This window comes from Antechinus flavipes, chromosome 5, assembly GCF_016432865.1.
Source record: "Antechinus flavipes isolate AdamAnt ecotype Samford, QLD, Australia chromosome 5, AdamAnt_v2, whole genome shotgun sequence".
Lineage (NCBI taxonomy): Eukaryota > Metazoa > Chordata > Mammalia > Dasyuromorphia > Dasyuridae > Antechinus > Antechinus flavipes.
The window spans coordinates 260790366-260816202 of NC_067402.1; the positions used below are offsets into that span (position 1 = coordinate 260790366).

The following is a 25837-nucleotide window of genomic DNA, read 5'->3' on the forward strand; positions in this document are numbered from 1 at the left end:
TGGAAGATAGATTTACTCTTTAAATGACTCCAAAGATATTTCATTTGATTAGAACAAAAAACATGCACAGGCAAATAAATGAATGCAGTATCTTTGGAGTAAATACAAAGCAACTGAAGAAAGGAGTTTAAAAAAGAACACAGAAGGTCTTATATAAGAAGCAGTGCTTTTTTGGACGAGGTGAGCCTTAATTGGAGCTAGGGATGTCAAGAGGTGGAAGTAAATTCCATTTTGTGGAATATGCAAAGGCATAGAGATCAAAGACAGATAGCATTTGGAATCTGGGATACAAATATCAGGAAAAACAGCACTTCCTTCTAAGACACTTATATTTGCATATAACCATTCCTATCTTCATATACATTGACATATGTAGACAAGTATATCTATTTTAAGACACACAAAAACACACACACACACACATATATATGATCATGATCTAAAAATCACAGTAATTTGCAGTTGTGATTTTCTTGGTGTAGGAAGATACTATGTACCTATTCAAACCTGCAATCTCAAGTCTTCCAAAGTTTCCTACCAGCACTGAGAGTTCAGACTGTGAACTCAGGATCACAGTCATTAAAAGTCAGAATCAGGATTTGAACTCTGCTCACTGAACTCAGTTCTCTTGCGGTTATTTCTGGAGATCAAAAAGCCAGTCAATTTTCTTTTTTTTTTTTTAAACCTGTGCTTTGACAATTCTTCAGAAATACTTTCTGAACTTATAATTATATACACTATACTACCAACTGAGTATTAAAAATATATATAATTCTTAGATAAAAAATCCTGATACGGCGCAGTTAGTTAATAGGGTTTTTGAATGGACATTTTCTTGGGGGGGGGGGGAGTATAGTAAGACATGAAGTTTTATTAAAATAGGGGACTCTTCATGAGAAAAGTATTTCTAGCAGTGTTTATCTGAAGCAACTCTTCAATGTATACTTTTAGAGAACTTTGTGGGAAACAAAGTGACTGGCTCAGAATATACAGCAAGTTACAAATCAGATATACAAACTGAACATAAATGTTCATGATTTGGAGACAGGTTGTCTATACATTGGTTTATACTGTTTGTAGCCTAATTCTTGAGGGGAAAAATAAGAATTTTCTAGCAATAATTTACATGGCTTATCCTCTGAAATTTTGCTGATGCTTTCCATTATGGTCAAAGTGTAGCACTTGAATAAACTGAAAACCAATTTTTTTTGGAATATAACATCCAATCTACTTCCCTACAGGTACATTTCTCATCTCTGAAACTCTCAAGACCAGTGTTTCTTCCTTTACAGGAAGTGAATTTTGCTTTAAGCCCAAGACACATTTGACATTTACATTCCCAACGTTGAGTACAATTTATTTATTTAAAAATAAATTATAATTAAGCAGATTATTCCTCTATCTATTGGAAAAAATAGTTAAATTTTGCATTATGTTATATTATGAACACATTTTGGTAGTTTATCAGTTTGATTTGCTCTATAACTAGTCATATCACTAAATTATAAAAATGCTTTAATTCTTACTTTTGTTTATAATCTTCTAAGTACAGCTGGTTCTTGAGATTTGCTCTGTTTTTGAGATTCCTTCAGCTATAAAAATTCCAAACAAAATGTTTCAAAATTTTCAACTTTTCAACATTTCAACAAATCAGAATCTTATCCTTAACTCTGAATTAGTGATGCATGTAAACATTAAAATTTAACCAAATTTTTATTAGTTCATCAAATAGTAGCCCATTGCATAGACAAAGGTATGAATTTTTATATTCTGTCACTATATGTAATGCAAAAACATTTTATATGAGCATATACATCCAACATTACATATATTAAAAAATCTATGATTTTAGGAGCACAGGACACTTTATCAGTATAGATGATGATTTTACATAATTAGAAACCCTAAAGAGTTGTCTGGCACAAATAATCTTGAGAAAGTTTCTTGGGGTCTTCTGGTTAGTAAATAATAGAAAATGAATTGAACTTAATTTTTCTATTCTAAACAATACACTACACCAAAGATAAGTCTTGTATACAATAATCAAGGCTCTGCTTGTTGATTATAAAGCTACATAATGAAACTCCCACTCTAAGGAAAAAACACATGATTTACAGAAAAGCAGCCTTTGAAAAAGTAACTTTCTGATTTAGGTTTTTGATACATTTATATAATTATCTAAAATATGTTATTAAATTTACATATTTGGCAATTTCTTTTTCAATAGAGTTGCTAACTCAAATTTTGCAATGGATATTTTTTTTTCATATTGGGAAAAAGAACTAGATTAAGTACCAACTAATCTTTAACCATAGTGATCTTTCTCTCTGTTTTTCTCTGTCTCTCTGTCTCTCTGTCTGTCTGTCTGTCTGTCCGTGTGTGTGTGTGTCTCCCACCCTCTCTCCCCTCTTCTCTGTCTCTTTGCTTTGACTCTTGCTCTCTTAAATATATTACTTATATAACAACTCACTTGGTGCTTGTTTACACGATAATTTGCTTCATGATAAATTATGTCATTACATGATAAATGAACTTTCCCTATTTTGCATTGGTTTCCCAGTAAGACTGCAATTTCTTTAAGGGCAAGAGAATATGGCTTTCTCATATTCTTGGTAATCTAGTCAGAACCTGTCATAATTCCCTAGAACTGACATTCACTAATTGATGGACTAATTGTTGAAAAAAAAACCCAGAATTTTCCCCCAATTCTATAGCTTAGTTACTGGCATAATTAGGGAAAGAAGAAAAGGAAGAAATAGTGCCACTTTGCCCTGAATGTCATATTACAGAACTAATTCAAATGGACAATGATTTATTGCTTCTTTCCTGTTGCTTATAAAGTTCAGTCCACAAACTGGGACACTAACGCATTGTTGGTGGAGTTGTGAACGAATCCAACCATTCTGGAGAGCAATCTGGAATTATGCCCCAAAAGTTATCAAATTGTGCATACCCTTTGATCCAGCAGTGTTTCTATTGGGCTTATATCCCAAAGAAATACTAAAGAAGGGAAAGGGACCTGTATGTGCCAAAATGTTTGTGGCAGCCCTGTTTGTAGTGGCTAGAAACTGGAAAATGAAAGGATGCCCATCAATTGGAGAATGGCTGGGTAAATTGTGGTATATGAATGTTATGGAATATTATTGTTCTGTAAGAAATGACCAGCAGGGGCTTGGAGAGACTTACATGAACTGATGCTAAGTGAAATGAGCAGAACCAGGAGATCATTATACACTTCGACAACAATATTGTATGAGGATGTATTCTGATGGAAGTGATCTCTTCGATAAAGAGAAGATCTCAGTTTCAATTGATAAATGATGGACAGAAGCAGCTACACCCAAAGAAAGAACACTGGGAAATGAATGTGAACTATTTGCATTTTTGTTTTTCTTCCCGGGTTATTTTTACCTTCTGAATCCAATTCTCCCTGTGCAACAAGAGAACTGTTCGGTTCTGCAAACATATATTGTATCTAGGATATACTGCAACATATCTAACATATATAGTAGGACTTTTTGCCATCTAGGGGAGGGGGTGGAGGGAGGGAGGGGAAAAATCAGAACAGAAGCGAGTGCAAGGGATAATGTTGTAAAAAAAATTACCCTGGCATGGGTTCTGTCAATATAAAGTTATTATAAAATAAAATAAAATATTAAAAATAAATAAAGTTCAGTCCACACCTAGTTCCTAGACTACAGCCTGAAGATAAAGGCTTTTTTGAAAGTTAATATTTTAATTAATGTGGTCCAAAAGGAATGAGTGAGAGAGCAAACAAAATGATTTGGTAAACAAAACTTATTCCATCCAATATTGAGTTCTGAAAACTAGAAATATTTCTCAAGCATACCAATATGAAAGAATAAGTTTTGAAAAGACGAAAACTAATAATAAATCTTTTACCATTATACTGAAGTTAAACAGGTAAAGAGAACTGTTTTTCAACATTAGGTGGTGTTTGTCAAAATATAAGAGACAATGATTACTTTTATAGATAACTGAAAATATTGACTTTTATGTTTCTGGAGCAGAGAAACAAGCATTCATTAAGTGCCTACTATGTACCAGGCACTGTGTTAAGAGCTTTAAAATTATTTTCTCATTTGATTCACAACAACAACTCTGGGAGGTAGGTGCTATTATTATCTTTATTTTATAGTTGAAGCTGAGAAAGATTAAGAACCTGAGGCCACTTTTGAACCCAGATTGTTCTAACTCCAGATACAAAGTTCTATTCATATTTCCAACCAGCAGCCTGTCTGTGTGTATGTATGTGTGTGTGTGTGTGTGTGGTGTGTGTGTATATATACACATACATACATACATACATAAACATACACCCATATATATTTATGTATATAATATATGATATATACATTATTTATTATTCTTCCTTAGAAAAAATCTCATTCCTTCTGTGAGGATAGGTAAATACAATTATGAGTGAAAATAATTATCTCAATGTACAAAAGGTATAAATGTACAAATGGAAGTTGTTATTGATATTGTCTGTCAGTTTAAATATATCATAATATTGGTAAAATAAAAAGTGTTAGAGTGAAAACACTCCATTAATCAATGAAAAAAATTTGAATTTTTGCATACTTACTTTTCTTTTGCTTTGACGTACTTCCTCTATTAGTTTTTCCAGTTTCAAATGGTTTTGATTAAATGACTTAAGTTCTTGTGAATTCATGAGTTTTTCTTCTGGGGAATCCATTACGAGTTCTTCTTGAAGCTTTTTTATGATATCCTGATTGAAATATGTACATAGAATTTCTACTACTGATTTCATATGTCAGTATTAGCTTATATGAAATAAATATATCTTCAAAGTTAACTGATATAAATATTTTCATATACAATTTAATTGAATGAACATATATATGATCATCATAGATTTAGAAATAGGAAAAGTCTTAGGGACTATTTAATGCGATCACCTCATTTTACAATTGAGGAAAGTAATCCAAAGAGGTTACATCAGTTAAGTCCTAAAAGTAGGCATTGAGAAAAAGATCAGAACTTATTTTTTAAGACCACAAAGCTCTTTTGACTATACACACACCCTCCATTCAATATGGACCAAATGCTATCTTCCTCCTTATCATAAACATTACTTTCTGATATCCACATTCCATCTTCTTGAGAATTTTAAAACCTCCAAAGGCACATAGAGAGTAAACCTTTTTATGTACATTTCATATGGAAGGTGGGAGAATGGTGGAGGGTAGAATATGTAGCTTCTTTTATCTGATAGAAACATTAGGAATTTTACCTTCTATTTTTCAGAAAAAAGTTCTTTGCATGTGCCTTTAGATGAATAAGGACACCTATTAGAAAAAGATTCATTTTCTTTCTTTTCAGTTTTCCCTGGAGAATGATCATATGCATGTTATGCTTGTCAGGCCTAGATAAAATTACTTGAAGGAATTAATCTGATTTCATGAAAACAAAAAGTCGGGGAGGAGAGGGAGTTCATATCTTCAACTATCCTTGTGAAGTCTTAAAAGCAGGTCCTTTTTATGCAAGGAGATAATTATACTTTTGGTTGCAGTCAATGGACAGAAAACAAGGAAAACTATAGAAAATATGATAGCTCTCTTATTTATGGATATACTGTATGGTGAAAAGTCACTGCTAAAGGAAAGGAATTTCATTTCATCCTCTAACATAGAATTAAAAACCAACACACACACACACATATATACATACATAAATGTATAAATGTACACAGAATACAAGCATATTTTAGATGTGTATTGTGTTTTAATAGTCATGTTATAAAAAAAATCCGTGAATAATAGTAAATAAAGGTAAAATAAAATAAAAAAAAACTTTTTAAAATTTTTTCTCATTAGATAAGATTATCTTATGAAAAAAATTCAACTAAAACCTATTAACCTTTTGAAAGGAAACAAGCTAAGACAATGTAAAATTGTCTAAAGAAATTAATTGAATTACTACAAAAAACTAAATTCCACTGTGAAATAGATTCAACCACATGATTATAAAGACTAAAATTAAAATCTAATTTTTTTTTTTAATCTGAAATTGTTACTCAGTACAATAGTTAGTAGTCCTTCCATGCACTGCATACATTTAAAGCTTCACAACTTCTCTCCTCCTCATCCTGCCACAAAGTGAAGTCTGGCCTCTCTCACCCCACCCTCTAATCCTTGCCTACCATTATCTTAATATCAAACATTGAGCAAGTTTGCACCAAACAGTGAGAAGAGCCATTTTTCCAAACATATGCTAATAGAGTCATTGTCTCGTGGCAAATAGGTAATTAGCCTTAAGTGCTCAATTGTCTGACTCAATAATAAATCCTTTACCATTATACTGAAGTTAAACAGGTAAAGAGAACTGTTTTTCAACATTAGGTGGTGTTTGTCAAAATATAAGAGACAATGATTACTTTTATAGATAACTGAAAATATTGACTTTTATGTTTCTGGAGCAGAGAAACAAGCATTCATTAAGTGCCTACTATGTACCAGGCACTGTGTTAAGAGCTTTACTATTATTTTCTCATCCTTATTTTATAGTTGAAGCTGAGAAAGATTAAGAACCTGAGGCCACATTTGAACCCAGATTGTTCTAACTCCAGATACAAAGTTCTATTCATATTTCCAACAAGCAGCCTATCTGTGTGTATGTATGTATGTATGTGTGTGTGTGTATACATATATACACATACATACATATACATACACCCATATATATTTATGTATATAATATATGATATATACATTATTTATTATTCTTCCTTAGAAAAAAATCTCATTCCTTCTGTGAGGATAGGTAAACACAATTATGAGTGAAAATAATTATCTCAATATACAAAAGGTATAAATGTACAAATGGAAGTTGTTATTGATCTTATCTGTCAGTTTAAATATATCATAATATTGGTAAAATAAAAAGTGTTAGAGTGAAAACACTCCATTAATCAATGAAAAAAATTTGAATTTTTGCATACTTACTTTTCTTTTGCTTTGACGTAATTTCTCTATTAGTTTTTCCAAATTCAAAAGGTTTTGATAAAATGACTTAAGTTCTTGTGAATTCATGAGTTTTTCTTCTGGGGAATCCATTACGAGTTCTTCTTGAAGCTTTTTTATGATATCCTGATTGAAATATGTACATAGAATTTCTACTACTGATTTCATATGTCAGTATTAGCTTATATGAAATAAATATATCTTCAAAGTTAACTGATATAAATATTTTCATATACAATTTAATTGAATGAACATATATATGATCATCATAGATTTAGAAATAGGAAAAGTCTTAGGGACTATTTAATGCGATCACCTCATTTTACAATTGAGAAAAGTAATCCAAAGAGGTTACATCAGTTAAGTCCTAAAAGTAGGCATTGAGAAAAAGATCAGAACTTATTTTTTAAGACCACAAAGCTCTTTTGACTATACACACACCCTCCATTCAATATGGACCAAATGCTATCTTCCTCCTTATCATAAACATTACTTTCTGATATCCACATTCCATCTTCTTGAGAATTTTAAAACCTCCAAAGGCACATAGAGAGTAAACCTTTTTATGTACATTTCATATGGAAGGTGGGAGAATGGTGGAGGGTAGAATATGTAGCTTCTTTTATCTGATAGAAACATTAGGAATTTTACCTTCTATTTTTCAGAAAAAAGTTCTTTGCATGTGCCTTTAGATGAATAAGGACACCTATTAGAAAAAGATTCATTTTCTTTCTTTTCAGTTTTCCCTGGAGAATGATCATATGCATGTTATGCTTGTCAGGCCTAGATAAAATTACTTGAAGGAATTAATCTGATTTCATGAAAACAAAAAGTCGGGGAGGAGAGGGAGTTCATATCTTCAACTATCCTTGTGAAGTCTTAAAAGCAGGTCCTTTTTATGCAAGGAGATAATTAATTATACTTTTGGTTGCAGTCAATGGACAGAAAACAAGGAAAACTATAGAAAATATGATAGCTCTCTCATTTATGGATATACTGTATGGTGAAAAGTCACTGCTAAAGGAAAGGAATTTCATTTCATCCTCTAACATAGAATTAAAAACCAACACACACACATATATATACATAAATGTATAAATGTACACAGAATACAAGTATATTTTAGATATGTATGTGTTTTAATAATCATGTTATAAAAAAATCCGTGAATAATAGTAAATAAAGGTAAAATAAAATAAAAAAAAAACTTTAAAATTTTTTCTCATTAGATAAGATTATCTTATGAAAAAATTCAACTAAAGTCTATTAACCTTTTGAAAGGAAACAAGCTAACACAATGTAAAATTGTCTAAATTAATTGAATTACTACAAAAAAACTAAGTTCCACTGTGAAATAGATTTAACCACATGATTATAAAGACTAAAATTAAAATCTAAATTTTTTTTTTATCTGAAATTGTTACTCAGTTCAATAGTTAGTAGTCCTTCCATGCACTGCATACATTTAAAGCATCACAGATAACAAGAACTGTTAAGTCCAAGCTATCTCCCTGGATGCATTGGGATGAGTCAGAGTCAGGATAAATTAAAGTCCTTGATCTTTCGGGAGGGGGGGAAGGGGAGGAGTGAAGGAGACAGACAAACCTCCACGAGGCTTGCCACCAACTTCTCTCCTCCTCATCCTGCCACAAAGTGAAGTCTGGCCTCTCTCACCCCACCCTCTAATCCTTGCCTACCATTATCTTAATATCAAACATTGAGCAAGTTTGCACCAAACAGTGAGAAGAGCCATTTTTCCAAACATATGCTAATAGAGTCATTGTCTCGTGGCAAATAGGTAATTAGCCTTAAGTGCTCAATTGTCTGACTCCTTTTACACCTTTTCATAGTTTCAGCCCTTTACTGAGAACTGCTATTAGACATTTTCAATAAATGAAAGGCATAATCCCAGAAACTAAAATTCTAGACATTATGTAAGAAGTATTAGTAAAAAGATGAAAAAGTATTGACGTAATAAATATGTAATAGGGAATCAAAAGCACAATTTTAAAAATGGCTATATTATCACACACTAAAATTATTTCTTAATGTGTAATCATCATCTCTTTGAACAGAATTATTGTCCTAAATTTTAAACAAAAATAGTTACTCATAACTTATCTACAAACAGTGATCAACTGTTTAATATTTCTAAAATCAGTTCACAGTAATTTGAATGAAGGGTAAATGCCCTACACTATCTCAATTTGGATGACAAATTTGAATTGTTATATTACTCCTAGCATATTTTTTTTCGTGATTTACCTTGTTTTAGCATTTCTAACAATTTATTGCATTGCAGCATTAAATAGAATACCAAGCAAATTATTAGAACTACAAATTTATCAGTATTAATTCACTTCACTTACAAATAAATACTATGCATTCAAAATTTCATGGGTTAGCTATATAATACTTTTAGTCAAAATGAGTCAACTTAAATTAAAAAATGGATATTGGGTTGATTTTTATCACAAATGCTTCCTCATTCTCTTTTCTTGCATGTCAGAATTTTTACACTGAAAGTTACTAATATCAGAAAATTAAAATTCCTAATTTATCTTGATCAAAATAGCTTTGAAATTCATTTCAAAAATTTAAATGTTTGTCAGATGATATATAAAGACGTACCTCTGTATCTGCCTGTTGATCTTCATATTTACAGATTTGCTCTCTTAAGTGGATATATTCATCAAGTGATTTTTTATTTCTCTTTTCTGTCACACAATCTTGTTTTTGAAAGTCAGCATAAAGAATCATGGAGCAATCCCTAAACTGCCCCCCAACATCACTTAATATAGCTACTTGGAAGACCCTTTTGTTTTGGGCATCTTCTGATGGCTGTTGAAGCACCTGAATTTCCCTCTGTATTTGAGCTAATATTTCTTGCATGGACACTTTGAGAAATGGTCTCTTCAATTTTTCCTTTTGTATTTGATGTTTGTCTTCAAGTTCCTTTAGTTTATTCTTGATCTGGATTAATTCTTTTTTTGCGTTTTCTAAAATAAATCTCTTTCTCAAGGAATCATATAGTTGGTATATCTCATTTTCAATTTTAGAAAGCCGAAGTGATAGGATGACAATCTTATATATTGTTTGGTGCTTTAAAAGAAGCAACACATCTAGTTTTTTCTGAAGTTTTGATAGTTGATCACATGCAGCTGCATAGGAAGAGTAATTAATTTCTTTCTGTTGTTTTTCTCTGTTTTGTTTTTCACTTTGCAATCTAGAGTTCAATATTGCATTTGGGGAAAAAAAAATTACAAGTAATTGTGTTATATAGTCTTGAAAGATTACAAAAAATGGATAAAAGTTTAAAATAGTCAAAAAGAAATTTTGCAGTGAATTGTGAGGAAAACAACTTTTAATTTTTAGGATTTTTTAAAATATTTTTTTCATATTCCATTGTATTTTTTAAATAAGTTTTTATTTTCAAAATGCATGCAAAGATATTGTAACCCTTACCCTAGTTAAAACCTTGTTTCTGAATTTTTTTCTCCCTTCTGTCCCCCAGCTCCTGCCCCTAGATATGTGCAATTATTCTGTACATATTTCCATATTTATCATGCTGCACAAGAAAAATAAGAAAAACAAAAAAGCAAGCAAACAACAACAAAAAAGGTAATACTATGTTGAGATCTACATTCAGTCCCCACAGTCCTCTTTTTGGGTGCAGATGGCTTTTTTCATTACAAGTCTCCTGGAATTGACCTGAATCACTTCATATTGTTGAAAAGAGCCAAATCCATCAAGATTTTTTTTTTTTACCTTTAAGATATCCACTGGTATTTTAAGTCCAATAGTCTACACATCTGCTTACAGGCTGCTTTTACAACTATGCTTAGAATTTGAAGATGTAAAATGCATGCTAAATGGAGGTACCTGAAATACTGAGGAGTCAACAATCCTGTCTGTACTATTCATACTGAAAAAAACAATTCTCTGAAGTGTTAATCAGAATTTGAAATGATTTTCAGTAAAAATTAAGGAGACCAATTTTCATTACAAACATTCTTATTTTTGACTTATTTTCAGTATTTCACAATCCTGCATGATAGAGGTATTGAGACACTTTTCATAAATTTCAAAGATGAATGAGAAAAAATAACAACAACAACAACAACAAATAAGGAGTATAACTTTCAACAATGTTAAATTAAAATCATATGAAATGATTGTCCTACTGAAAATATAAAGGACAGGTTATATTGTGACTGAAAAAATCATTCTCAAATACTCCTATAGGAAATTCAAGAAAGATTCTGCAGGCTGTTTATAAGCTATTATTGTATATCATAGAACTCTCAATGAAGTCAGCCATTATTAGTAAACAAGCATTCATTAAGTGCTTCTTATGTATTGAGTACTGTGATAAGCATTGAGGATATAAACAAAGTCAAAAACACCAATCCTCAAAGTCAAAAACACCAATCCTGTCCTCAAGGTGCTTGTATTCTAGATGTAAAACAACATGTAAATAAAATACATGAAAGCAAGTTACATATTGAATTTCTGGGAGGCAATATCAGAAAATAAGGCATTTAATTATTAAAGGGACTGAATAGACTTATATGAAGTGATACAAAATTAAGTGAGCAGAATGAGCACATTGTCCATCAATATTGTGTGACGGTCATCTATCAATAACTTAACTCTTTTCAACAATACATGATCTAAGATAATCTCAAAGGACTCATGATACTATCCACATCCAGAGAAAGAACTGATGGAGCCTGAATTCAGGTCAAGTATACTATTTTCATTTTAGATTTTTCATGCTCCCCTCCCCCCCCATTTAGATTATTTCTTCTCTCATACCATGACTACTATGGAAATATTTTTAACATGATTACACCTATATAACCTATATCAAATTGCTTACTGTTTTAGGGAGGGGGAAAAAGAAGAGGAAGAGAAAATTGAGAATTGAAAATGTTTAAAAAACCAATGTTCAAAGAAGTCTTTACATAGAATAAAGGAAAAATACTCTTAAAAAGAAGAATGGCCAGTAGGGCTGGATTTCAGTGTTAGGGAGAAGAATAAAATGTAAGAAAACTGGAAAAGCAGGAAGAGGCCAGATTATAAAGGCTTTTCAATGTCAATGTCAACAAAGAGTTTATATTTGATGAAGTGATAGGGAACCAATACTACTTAAGGAGGAGGAAAATGACATTCTAAAATTTATGCTTTTGGAAAATCACTTTGGCAGTTTTGAAGAATGGATTAGTGTGTGGAAGGTCTTCATTCAGAGAAAGAAAGGAAGGCAAGTGCAATAATATAAGCAAGAGGCAATGAATGCCTGCATTTTACTGACGATTGTTAGTAGACAGAAATGGACTCCATGAAAGATGCTACAAAGGCAGAAAATTTGTCATTAGATTGAATGTGAGGAGTAAAAAGGAGGAGTTAAAGATGAGGAAGGTGGTGTCATTGATAATAGGGTCATTCACAAGAGGACAGGGCTTAGGAAGAAAGATAATTCTGTTAAGGTCAAGATGCATATGGCACATCCTCTTTGAGATATCCACACACACACACAAAAATTAATGACATATGAAAGGAGCTCAAGAGAGAGACTAGGGTTGAGTATTTATCACTGTGGAAATCATTCCTCCATAAAGATATTAAGGAAACTCATGAGGAGCCGATGAGATCACCGAGAGAAACAATACCATTTCCAAGGTTGTAAGCTCCATGACAGCTCAGGCCATGTCATATTCTTCTCTTATCTCCCATAAAGTTTCACAAAGTATTCTACATATAGCAGGGGACTAGGGCATTTAATGAGGAATTTGAATAAGCAGATATTTATGGCATATCAGAAACAGAAACTACTTTCTAACTTTATTATACATTACTTCCCTTCTTGCAAGTCTACAATCCAGTCAAAGTGTATTTCTTTTGGTTCTACACAAGACAACACAGAACTCCATTTCCCAAGGCACCACACTTTTGTGTTGAAATTCTTCTCAGCTTGGATTGTAATGCTGCTTTCCTAATCTCCCTGTCCGTTCAAATTTCTTTATTTTTTTTTAACTACTTAGGTATCTTCTTCTATATGTTACTGTTAGTAAGTACTCTCCCTTGAAATCCATGTCTTGCTCCCTGCTCCAAATTTCCATGACTCTATTGTATTTACATTTGTATTTATAGCTTATATTCTTGTATTGAATGTAAACTTCCCAAAGGCATTTCATTTTTTGTCTTTGAGTCTCAGTGACTAAAACAGTGCTTGTCACATAGAAGACACTTGATAAATGTTATGTTGATTAAAGACAACTATATGTCCTTCAAAAAATAGCATAATGAAGTGACAGTGGGCACTCTCTGAAAATTATTCCAAACAGGAAGATGGGTCATATCCCATAGAGTAAAAAAGTATTAAGGAAGGCTCATTAGTGAATTCTTTTAAAGATTTTTCATTTTTGACTTCCTAACCTCAAATGCTTCAATGTAAGAGATGTAAAAGAAATACTTTCAAGTCTTTATTTAAACTTATGAGTTCAGGATAGAAAATAAACCCACATAAGTCATCAGCATTCTTATATATCACTAACAAAACCCAACAGTTAAGAGTTACAAAGAGAAGTTCCATTTAAAGTAACTACTGATTATATAAAATATTTAGGAATCTATCTGCCAAGGGAAAATCAGAAACTATGAGCAAAACTACAAAACACTTTCCACGTAAATTAAGTCTGATCTAACCAACTGGAAAACTATTAAATGCTCTTGGATTGGGCGAGCAAATATAATAAAGATGACAATACTACCTAAACTAATCTATTTATTTAGCACTATACCAATCAGACTCCCAAAAAACAATTTTGATGACCTAGAAAAAATAACAAAATTCATATGGAAAAACAAAAAGACAAGAATTTCAAGGGGATTATTGAAAAAAAATCAAATGAAGGTGGGCTAGCTGCATCAGATCTAAAATTATATTATAAAGTAGCGGTTACTAAAACTATCTGGTATTGGCTAAGAAATAAGACTACTTGATCAATGGAATAGGTTACGTTTCAAGGACAAAACAGCCAATAACTTTAATAATCTAGTGTTTGACAAACCCAAAGACCCCAGTTTTGGGGATAAGAATACATTATTTGACAAAAATTGCTGGGAAAATTGGAAATTAGTATGGTAGAAACTAGGCATCGACCCACACTTAACACCGTACACCAAGTACGGTCAAAATGGGTTCATGACCTAGGCATAAAGAATAAGATTATAAATAAATTGGAAGAGCATAGGATAGTTTACCTCTCAGACCTGTGGAAGAGGAAGGAATTTATGACTGAAGAAGAACTAGAGATCAATTGACTACAAAATAGAAAATTTTGATTATATCAAATTGAAAAGTTTTTGTACAAACAAAACTTATGCAGACAAGATTAGAAGGGAAACAAACTGCAAAAACGTTTTTTACAGTCAAAGGTTCTGATAAAGGCCTCATTTCCAAAATATATAGAGAATTGACTCTATAAGAAATCAAGCCATTCTCCAATTGATAAATGGTCAAAGCATATGAACAGACAATTCTCAGATGAAGAAATTAAAATTATTTCTAGCCATATGAAAATATGCTCCAAGTCATTATTAATCAGAGAAATGCAAATTAAGACAACTCTGAGATACCACTGCACACCTGTCAGATTGGCTAGAATGACAGGGAAAGATAATGTGGAATGTTGGAGGGGATGTGGAAAAACTGGGACACTGATACATTGTTGGTGGAATTGTGAACACATCCAGCCATTCTGGAGAGCAATTTGGAACTATGCTCAAAAAGTTATCACACTGTGCATACCCTTTATCCAGCAGTGTTTCTACTGGGCTTATACCCCAAAGAGATACTAAAGAAGGGAAAGGGACCTGTATGTGCCAAAATGTTTGTGGCAGCCCTGTTTGTAGTGGCTAGAAACTGGAAAATGAAAGGATGCCCATCAATTGGAGAATGGCTGAATAAACTGTGGCATGTGAATGTTATGGAATATTACTGTTCTGTAAGAAATGACCTGCAGCATGAATACAGAGAGGACTGGTGAGACTTACATGAACTGATGCTAAGTGAAATGAGCAGAACAGGAGATCATTATATACTTCAACAACAACACTGTATGAGGATGTATTCTGATGGAAGTGATCTCTTCGATAAAGAGAAGATCTAACTCAGTTTCAATTGATCAAGGATGGACAGAAGCAGCTACACCCAAAGAAAGAACACTGGGAAACGAATATGAACTATTTGCATTTTTGTTTTTCTTCCTGGGTTATTTATACCTTCTGAATCCAATTCTCCCTGTGCAACAAGAGAACTGTTCGGTTCTGCACACATATATTGTATCTAGGATATACTGCAACATATTTAACATATAAAGGACCCCCTACAGTGCTTTTCAGTTCTCAATCTGTGCTAGAATAGTAGGAGACTGGAGACTTGAGCCTTAAATCTTCTCACTCCAAGACTGGGATTATTACTAATGCTTGGGTATGTATGGTGAACCACTTTCCATAGACCAATGTCAATCCTGCTGTGCCCTGTCACCAAAATGACAATGGCAAGTAATGTGGTATGCATAGAAAAGGGGAGTCTGGAACCCTTAGCTTTACTAGTAATAATTAGCTTTCCTGGCATTCCTACAGTGCACATCACACAACACCAATGTTCTTAGAAAGAACATTCAACTTGAACGATAAAAAAAAAAAAAAAAAAAAAAAATCAGAACAGTCGTCTACAATGAGAAAAAGCACACATTGCTAATGGTTTTCTATTAGCTACTCCAGTAGTAGTTTACCTTAATTCATCAGGATCTGTCTCACTTAAAGTTCTTTTATCACCACTCCGGAGTAGGATACCATTTAAAGAATCCACCTTTTCACAAGTCATACTAAAATCCTTGGAAATCCATTTCTCATCTTCAGGCTTTTTTATATATTTTCTATCCCTGACATTGAAACTCAGTGCCTAGAACAATGCTTGTCACATGGAAGTCACTTGATAAATGTATGTTTTAAAGAAACTATCTATCCTTCAAAAATAACATGATGAAGTGACATTGGGCACTCACTGGAATTTATTCCAAACAGGAAGAGGGATCATACCCCATAGAGTAAAAGGGATTGGAAGGCTCATTCTAGTACTTTTAAAGATTTTTCATTTTTGCCTTCTTAACCTCAAATTCTCTATCACAATGCTTCAATGAAAGAGAAATGCTTTCAAGTTTTTATTTAAACTTATGAGTTCTATACCTTGCTCCATACCTGAGGTCTCTATCACATTCTACTTTTTGATGCTTTAGTCGAGATTCAGTTTTGCTGCTGAATTTTTCCTTTAGTCCCCTAATTGTGTTTTCTAAATGCATAACATTTCTTGTCCATTGTGATTTTTTAATTTTTGTTGGTAAGTCACTTGTAAGGACTGCATTATCTTCCCAAAGGCAAGTAGAACCTATAGAGAGAAACACAAGTAAATAAATATATTAGGATTTTAAAATCTGCACAATAGTAGCAGTATAACTAGAATTCAGATCCTCTGGCACTAATAAAATAGTATCCACATATGAATTCTAAGACATAAAAAACATTATTTTGCTAGAGATTTAAATTAAATTTTAAATTACCTACTTCCTTTGGGGTATTGTAGACAGTTAAAGAGAATCTCTTAAATTACACATTAATTTTTTTAAAAGTTATTTGAAACCTCAGAATTCCTCACCATCTAAGAAAAATATATGTGAAAAGTAAACATGCTGATGTGTACTGTGAGTGGGACAAATAAGATTAATAAAATAGATTATCTATACATTATTAGTATGCTAAATTACTTTAAAAGTAACATAAATGTATTTTACCCCAAATAGTTCCATGTAAACACCTTTTATTCTTTAGAGACTTATAATGTAAATTGGTACACAACATTCATACAATAGCTTTCTTCCTCATTTATTCATTGGTTAGACTTCTGGTATTTTTAACCAAAATATAGCTGAGATACCAGAAGAAAGTGAAAAAAAATCACTTGTGCTACAAGGAAAACAATTGCCAAAAAATCCAGACATTTTATTTTTCAGAGAGATACACAATTAAATTTAGAACTTACCCAGAATTAGAAAAGTGATTTATATAAAGCTATAGATTGAAAACACTTGATTATCTGGTTTTCAATTCTTCATATATTACAGTGTTTAACAGAATTGAAGCACCAAGGATGTGGGGGAGAACAAGGTTGTTTATGGATACTGATTGTAATAGATGGTGAAGTTGACAGTAAGGGAAATCTGAAATCCAAGTTTCAAAGTAAAAGAAGATTACCAACACAGAGAAGTTAGAAGACTTATTGAAATTCACAGTTAGTAGGTAGATAAGGCAGAATTTGTAACTAGTTATTTGTGACATCATGTCCAGTACACTATTGTATAGGCCATGCTGACAGAAGAATTATAAAAAAAAAATTTGCAAATTTCTTCCTATTTTTGATCACTTCATGATTCACTTTTCATGAAAGAGATTACTTTATTCATTTAGTTAATGCTAATCTCTTTAATGTTTTTCTATTATCAATCATCTCTTATACATTATCTCATAGAATTCTCACAACAATTTTTGTGAGAAAAGCACTACTCATAATTATCTTACAATTGAGAAAATGCCTGGTAAAGCCAATAGCCTTGGCCAGAGTAACATAGATTCAAGTGCTGCTGATAACACATACCAGCTAAGTCTAATTGAATGACTTTGACTGGCTCTCTATCCTATTATATTGTCAGTTTTTATTGTGAAAGGATAATTTTCACAATTTCACAATAATTTCAGAATAAGACAGACATATGAAGGTATAGATGAGCCAAGAGACCCTAATCATGTATTCATACACTTTACCCTACTATTCAATATATATAACTCACATTTACTAATATAGCACATATAGGCTTAAAAATAATCCCCTCAAAATTATCCTCTGAAGTAAAATATTTTAGAGATTAATAAAATGAAGCGCTAAGATTAAATGATTTGCCTATAGACACAAAGCTACTTCCTTTGCAATTTTAATACCTTACTTTTTGCTATTTACTTCTTTTGGCTATATATTGTCCAGTAAACCTGGATTTTCACTCTCATTTTACTGCCTCCTTGCTCACAATTTCCATGTTTCAAACATTCATTTCAGTCCCCTAAGTAGCCATGATCTATTGAATTCATATCCATCCTTTAAATGCAATACAAATGCTATCTTCAAAAAAGTGGTTTTTAAAATTCATGATAGCTGATATTTTTTCATACTTTTATGCCTCAAATAGCAGTATGGTTATACACTGTATTTACTTATCATATAATTTATTAAATATTTATTTATTTTTTCTAATACAGTTATCTTCTTAGATTCTATCCCCCTAGTAGATTGCACACTCAATGAGGATAATTTGTGTATTTGGCACAAACTAGGTTCTTAATTCTTCCTGCATTGAAACAAGTAGGAAGTCATCCTTGAGAACTTCTGTGGCTGAAAAATCACCACTCTTTTTAACTTGGCAAACTCTTTCAGAGATTAGACTCTGTCAGATCCTCCAAGAATCCAAAGTCATTTTGTATTCTACTATGGGTCAATGGAATAAGATATTTCAGTGTTTTTCTCTTGACTGTAAACACATAGTTGATTCCTGTTTAACATTGATTCCTGCTGTTAGAAAATTTAAAAATATTCTTTAACATATACTTTAACATATTTAACATGTATTGGTCTACCTGCCATCCAGGGGAGGGGATGAAGAGGGGAAAAATTGGAACAAAAGGTTTTGCAATTGTCAATGCTGAAAAATTACTCATGCATATCTTGTAAATAAAAAGCTATAATAAAAAAAGAAAGAAAGAAAACACTCTAATGGCTATAGACAGCTGGAAAATGCATGTTTAATTTCCGGGAGAAAGAGAAAGTCTATTTTGCTAGAGGTGATTTGTCCTAATGTGTAGTATTCTGTGGGGGAATCATTGTAAATCTAGCAGTAAAGTAACATTTGTTTTTTTCACCTCAGAAATTAACAAAGTAGACAATATAATTAAATAGGGTGGGTAGGGGAAGTCACCTTCAGTCTATCAGGTTCCAGAGCATTTAGCCCAATGAACTCATGGGATCTTAGAATAAGTAAATATTTATATATAATTTTTGTTATTATTTTACATTTGATCTATTTTTTCCCTTTAGGAAAAGTTCAGAAAAACAAATGGGTATTGTGTCTAAGTTGAGTAAACTTTGGGATAGATTACGGTGTCATGTACATAATAGTAGGTACTCTAAGATTAGTTGATCATATTTATAATGAATTTACCTTTAAAAGAGACCAACAAATTGATAATTGCCAGGAAGACTAGTAAACTTCAGAAAAAGATTTGTAGAATTTACACATGAGAAAGTTTCTGGAAGAAGAAAAATGGCCTGGGCAGGACAATATATAGGAAAATGACCAAAATAGTTTGGCAGAAGAGGGAGAAGACAATCAGTATGAATTAAGGCTGTAAAGATGAATTAAGAGTTCTCCTGTCCAGGGCTTTGGGAGCCAGCTTCTGCATCTGCTAAATGATTACTGGCAAGTGATTCTCCTCCGCCCCTTCCCCAGATATTGGGGAAAACAGTTTCCAGAGCATCTAGACAAATGCATGGGATCTGGGGATAAGTGAATATTTATATGTAATTATTTTTGTTATTATTTTATATTTGGTCTATGTTTCCTTTTAGGACAAATTCAGGGGGGAAAAAAACCCAATGGCTATTGTATCTAAGCTGAATAAACCTTGGGATAGATTAGTATGTACATAATAGTAGGTGCTGATAATATTTATAACAAGTATACATTTAAAATAAACCCAACAGATTGAGATATTGGGAAATAAATTTTCAGGAAGACTAGTAAAATACAAAAAAGCTTAATATATTTTACATGAGAGGTCTATCACCAAAAATTATTATGTGACATGGAATGCAATATAATGTCACATAATGACTTCGCAGAGAAGTCATCTGTATAACCAGCTAATTAAATCAAAAAGCTCATTCAGTTTGCTCAAACTAAATACCATGCAAAGGCTAGACTAGTATTAACAGAGATAATTCCTAGAGCCAATTGGTCACTTTACATCATACATATCTATTTCTGTTCTCTCTCTTTGTTTCTCTCTCCTTTCAATACCTCTTCTTCCTGTTTTGGTTTTTTTTTTTTTTGTTTGTTTGTTTGTTTTTGTTTTGGTTTGTTTTGTTTTTTTTTGATTGTTTGTTTGTTTGTTTTTTTTTCCCTGCTCAGGTAAGCCTTCAGTTGATACTGTTTATAGGTCCTGTGAGTGGAACTAGGACATCATGCAATTTCTTCTTTTCTACATATTTGATGTTAAATTCTATTCCAGCCCCTATGATCTAGTCCCTATTTCTCTATCTCTTAGAGTTCATTTTTCTTTAAAAGAAACCTATCTCACTTATAATGTATTTAATTTATACTTTAACATATTTAACATGTATTGGTCAAGCTGCCATCGAGGAAGGGGATGGAGGAAAGAGGGGAAAAATTGGAGCAAAAGGTTTGGCAATTGTCAGTGCTGTAAAATTACTCATGCATATAACTTGTAAATAAAAAGCTATTAATAAAAAAAATACTAAGGTTGCTATATATAATATTGAATAAAATTAAAAATAAAAGAGACCTATCTATAATTTTACCTTCATGTTGTCTCATTGAAATGCTTTCTTTTATGTTTTGATTTGGGACTCCAACTCTATTTCTTGCAGAGCCTTCCAGGAGACTTTCAGAGGAACACTAATCAAATGAAAAGATCAACAAAATAGTAAGCCGACTGATAGAAAACAATCCTGAATGTTTTCTGTTGATAAAAGAACTACTTCATGCTTATACTTTTTAAAGTTTACTCTTTTGTCTTTTTACTTAAAATGAGATAATTCTGGTAAACAGTGTTGCAGGCTGGGATGTATACTTTTTCACACAGAAATGGCTAACTTGTAAATGATAAAATTCTAACTCAGGATATTATCATATGATAGTCATGATAATTTTACATAGTACATGTAAAATACTATTTTTCACAAGCTGATAATATGAGAGAAGAATATATGATTTCAGTTAAATGCCTAGTATATAATATACCCTTAGAAAAGAGGTGGCACATTTGATAGAGCCCTGGGTTTAAAATTAAGAATATTCATCTTCATGAATTCAAATCTTGCTCAAGACATTAGCTGTATGGCCCTGGCCAAGTCATTAAATCCTCTTTGCTTCATTTCCTTACTAAGAAGGAAATGGCAACTACTTCAGTCCCTTTGCTAAGAAAACTTCCACATTGGGTCTCAGACATGAAACTACTGAACAAGCAACAAGGTCGTGCACAGAGCAAATTGATCTAGTTTTATCCTGTCAATCTATGTATCTCTCTATCTTTTTATATATTTACAAACTTGTATATGTAATATATATGCATATACATGTAATATGTACATATAAGTCTAATAGATATATATACACAATATATATACATTCATACACACATAAACAAGAGAACAAACACAAACAGAAAAAAAAGAGGGTCAAAAAAAAAAAGTATAAAAAGAATTGAGACTAGGCCTTATATAAAATCCCCAGGAGCATTTCTCCTCATCACAGAAACAGAAAATTTTAGCTTACCATATCTTCCATATGTATTATACTAAAAAAATCATTGTTGCTAGTTCAGTATTCAATACAGTTATCACTTTCTCTAGAAGTCTCCCACACTTAAATTATGTTTTTTCCCCTTTTTGTTTAATTTCTTCTCCTCATACTTGATATCTTATAATAAATACACCTGATTGCTTCCAAACCTCTTTTGGATTATGATTTTTTTATATCCATATTGTGATATCTGGTTTAAAAAAAGTCTCAATTCTCTATTTTGCCTACATTCATAAACATCATACATATCATATAGATTGTATTTTTATTTATTTTGTTAAATATTTTCCAGTTACATTTTACTCTGGCTTTAGAGTTTTGACACCTTCGTTTTACAGTGTACTTGACACAAATAGCAGGCCTGTGAAATACTTGTTGACTTAAGGAAGTACTGTATATATCAAGCAGGGACCAGAGAGAACAAAGGGTTAGAGTACTTTTAGAGTAATTTCCAGGGGCAGACAGTGCACTCTCTCTCTCTTTCTCTCTCTCTCCTTTCTCTCATTCTCTCACCTTCTAGTGTTATCTCTTTTCTCTCACTTTTTCCCTTTTCTTATCTTCATACTTTATGCCTCTCTCTGCCTTTGGTTATTTCCAATATAAAAGAGAACTAATCCCTTCAACTCAGCCTATCACAGCTATAAAAGAGATTGTATTGTGACCCAGATTTCTGATCATTTTTTTTGCCAGGAGAGATGGAAACCATCTGATTTTACTCTCAAGTTCCTAACATGCAAACAGTCTCTGAGATAACTCCACTGAAAATTTTCCTGTCAGTTAACACTAAACAGTTACCTTAGTCTGTAATCCTGTAAGCTTTCCTCATTTCTATTCAAGATACCTTCATTTTTTCAGGTCCTTAGCCTTAAAATATTCAAGTTATCTCCTTTGCTCTCTGCATCCAATTAATAGTAATATAGTGCTGAATCTTTCTCTAAATAATAAGCAATTTATTATTTAACCTTTCCTACTTCCACACCCTACTCTAATTTTTCACTTTACACCCTATTGCAACTTTTTTTTTCCTATCATGTACCTCTGTTCCAGGTAATGTTTGATAATGAACACAAAAAAGCTTTTTTATGGAAAATAATCAATACCTTTTATTAGTGGCCCTCTGTAAAAGCTAAATTTCAAGATTTACATTGCTTCTAAACATCATTACTCTCTCTCAACATGTTTTCCTCCTTCCTCTGTCAATCCAAATATGACTATCATTACGCCCTAATTATTACCTCTATCATTGTCTTTCCTGATTAAACACAAATAATTCTGCCATTTGCTTTTGTAATGGCTTTAGCAGTTATATACAGAAGTTACACACAAATTTGTGAAGTTAGCCATAAAATCAACTTATAGATGTGCCTATGTCTTATCCCCTAACTTATAGATAAGTTAATTACGTAGTAGGGAAATAATGCTGTATTTGTCTGAAGTCTCTTTCTTTGCTGGAATATATTTTAATACCTAGAACAAACAGCTTAAGGTACTATGGTCCTTATTCCCTGAATGATTGACTAACTAAATGGCATTTTGAAACTGGTAAGATGTTTAAGGAGTAGAGTGGAAAGCCATGAGGTCCTGAAAGTTAGGATTGGCTTCTTGGCTCTTCACTAGTTGTGAGATCATAGGCTAGTTAGCTGACTTCTCTAGGTTGCACCTTACCCACATCTTCAATGGGTAATGGTACTACATTATTTCTGAAATCCCTTCCAGCTCTAAAATTCCCACTCTAATTCCACCCAGCCAATTGCATTGATTAGTGAATAAATCTAAAATGTGATTTTAAAAGTAACAATTGAGATTAAAGTTTCAAAACGACTTAATAGAAAATACCTCTAAATCCGAAAGTGTCTCTGTATCATCATCATCTTCTTTTTCTTGAAGAATTTCTTCTTCTTCTTCTTCTTCTTCTTCTTCTTCTTCTTCTTCTTCTTCTTCTTCTTCTTCAAGAATTTCTTCTTCTTCTTCTTCAAGAATTTCTTCTTCTTCTTCTTCAAGAATTTCTTCTTCTTCTTCAAGAATTTCTTCTTCTTCTTCTTCTTTTTCTTCTTCAAGAATTTCTTCTTCAAGAATTTCTTCTTTTTCTTGAAGAATTTCTTCTTCTTCTTTTTCTTGAAGATTTTCTTCTTCTTCTTGAAGATTTTCTTCTTCTTCTTCTTCTTCTTCTTCTTCTTCTTCTTCTTCTTCTTCTAGTTCTAAGGTTGACATCATGATTATAAATTATAAGTAAGTAGTCACATTAACAATTGGAATATGTGCTAATGAGAATATGAAAGACTATTCAAATATGTCTACTCAGAATTGCTTCAGGAAAACTTAAATGAAAATAACAACAGAAAAAATTTCCAGGAGATAAAATTAGATTAAAAGAACACCATTTGGATTTAGGGATTAGGGTCTTTAAAAAAAAAAAAAAGCTAGAGGCTAAGTGATAATTTTATATGAAAATATAGAACATTTTTTCCAAAAATAAACTTGACATTTAATAGTTTACCAAAAAGGACATTTTGTAAGCATATTCTACAATTTGAGGCATAGCACAATATAGTAGATACAGAGCCAGTTTGGAATTAGGAAGCCTGGATTCAATTTTTATTGCTAATATTTTGATTATGTGACCATTTGTAAAGCTGAACTTCTTAGCCCTCAGGCTACTTGGTAATACTATATGCTATAGGCTACTTAGTAATACTACATGCTATAAGACAGGAGCCAATGTGAATTACTAGAAATTTCTTTTTTGAGGATTTCCAAAAATGATGAAATCAGGAGTCCTGTCAAAATAGTAACTTACTTTTTCTATCAGCACATTTTTCTGATGTACTGTGAGTCTGTACTTCATTGGGAATATCTGGAGTTTAATGAGCTGTTTGTTTAGTAGTATCATTGCCAACTAGTACATTACCTTTGTTTTCTTCTTCCTCTAAGTCTGTTATGTATTCCTATAATTAATGAGAATGAAATATACCATGTCATCCAAATTTTTCCTTAATCTATGGCTAGCACAGATAATACAAACCTATATACCATAATTCACTTGCTAGATCGTGATAGATCTAACAAATCATGCAAGGAATTAAAATATTTTCAGGACATTTAGATGATGCAGTAGCTAGCTCATCAGCCCTGAAGTGAGAAGGACCTGAGTTCAAATGTGGCCTCATATACATAATATCTACTAGCTGTGTGGCCATGAGCAAGTTACTTAATTAACCCCAATTGCCTCACAAAAAAAGCCATTAAAAAAAGAATTTTAGACATTTGATTTATAGAAAAACTTTTCCATAAATATCAATTTACCTTAACACATATGCTGATGAATGTTTTAATTCTTACTTCAATAAATTCAAGTAGTAGGAATGGAGAAAAATAATAGGATCCATCCACAGTTCTTATCCTCAAATTATAATAATCTAGGAGAGAATATATAATATGCCTTCTGTGGAAGGGAGAGCCATGAATTTCAAAGGAGGGGACTCAGCACAGACATCTCATTTCTCACTTTGCTGCACGCTGCACTCTTTGTGACTTCACTATGTCACATCACCTGGTAGATTCCTTCAACCCTCACTTTCTTGGTTTCTTTTTCATGTGGCATGTTGTTTTCCTCTACTAGATTGTAAATCCTTGAGGGCTTTTGTTTTTTATCTTTCTATCCCTGCAACGTAGTATACTGCCTGGCATGTAGTAGATATGCACTTGGAAAGACTGAATTTTATCCTCTAAAAATTATCTGGTAAAAATTTGCTCTTAAGATGTAGTTTAATGATGGATATTTTATAATGTACAGTTCATTGCTTTTAAGTCAAATGACAAAAATCAAGCATTATAGATATCTGATGGGAAAAAATTCATTTAAAATAGATGTTTTTTTTACTATATGTGTGTGTTTGTGTTTGTGTGTATGTGTCATGGGCCTATTTTGCAGTTTTGTAAAACCTATGGAGCACTATTCCATGAAATATTTGTAAATACATGAAATAAAATACATGTTTAATAAGAAACCAATTAAAAATTAGAAAATCCTTCAACCATTTTAAATGAGACCACCACTATTTATGATTTATAATCTCAACTAGACCTTCACTGTTTTTTTTTTCATCTTCTCTCATTCTT

The 25837-nt window shown here is 32.0% G+C and overlaps 1 protein-coding gene across 1 annotated transcript in view; it reads right to left on the minus strand.

Moving 5' to 3' along the window:
• Window positions 1-1532: 1532 nt before the first annotated feature.
• The window catches only part of LOC127538756 (POTE ankyrin domain family member A-like), a 72786-nt gene continuing 48481 nt past the window's right edge, over window positions 1533-25837 (minus strand). Inside the window, exons 9-15 of the mRNA XM_051962498.1 lie at window positions 24627-24663; window positions 23653-23916; window positions 16275-16461; window positions 9639-10233; window positions 6990-7133; window positions 4610-4753; window positions 1533-1592 (exon numbers count right to left, since the gene is read on the minus strand). Coding sequence (XP_051818458.1) covers window positions 1533-1592; window positions 4610-4753; window positions 6990-7133; window positions 9639-10233; window positions 16275-16461; window positions 23653-23916; window positions 24627-24663 — 1431 coding nt within the window. The remainder of the gene's footprint in view (window positions 1593-4609; window positions 4754-6989; window positions 7134-9638; window positions 10234-16274; window positions 16462-23652; window positions 23917-24626; window positions 24664-25837) is intronic.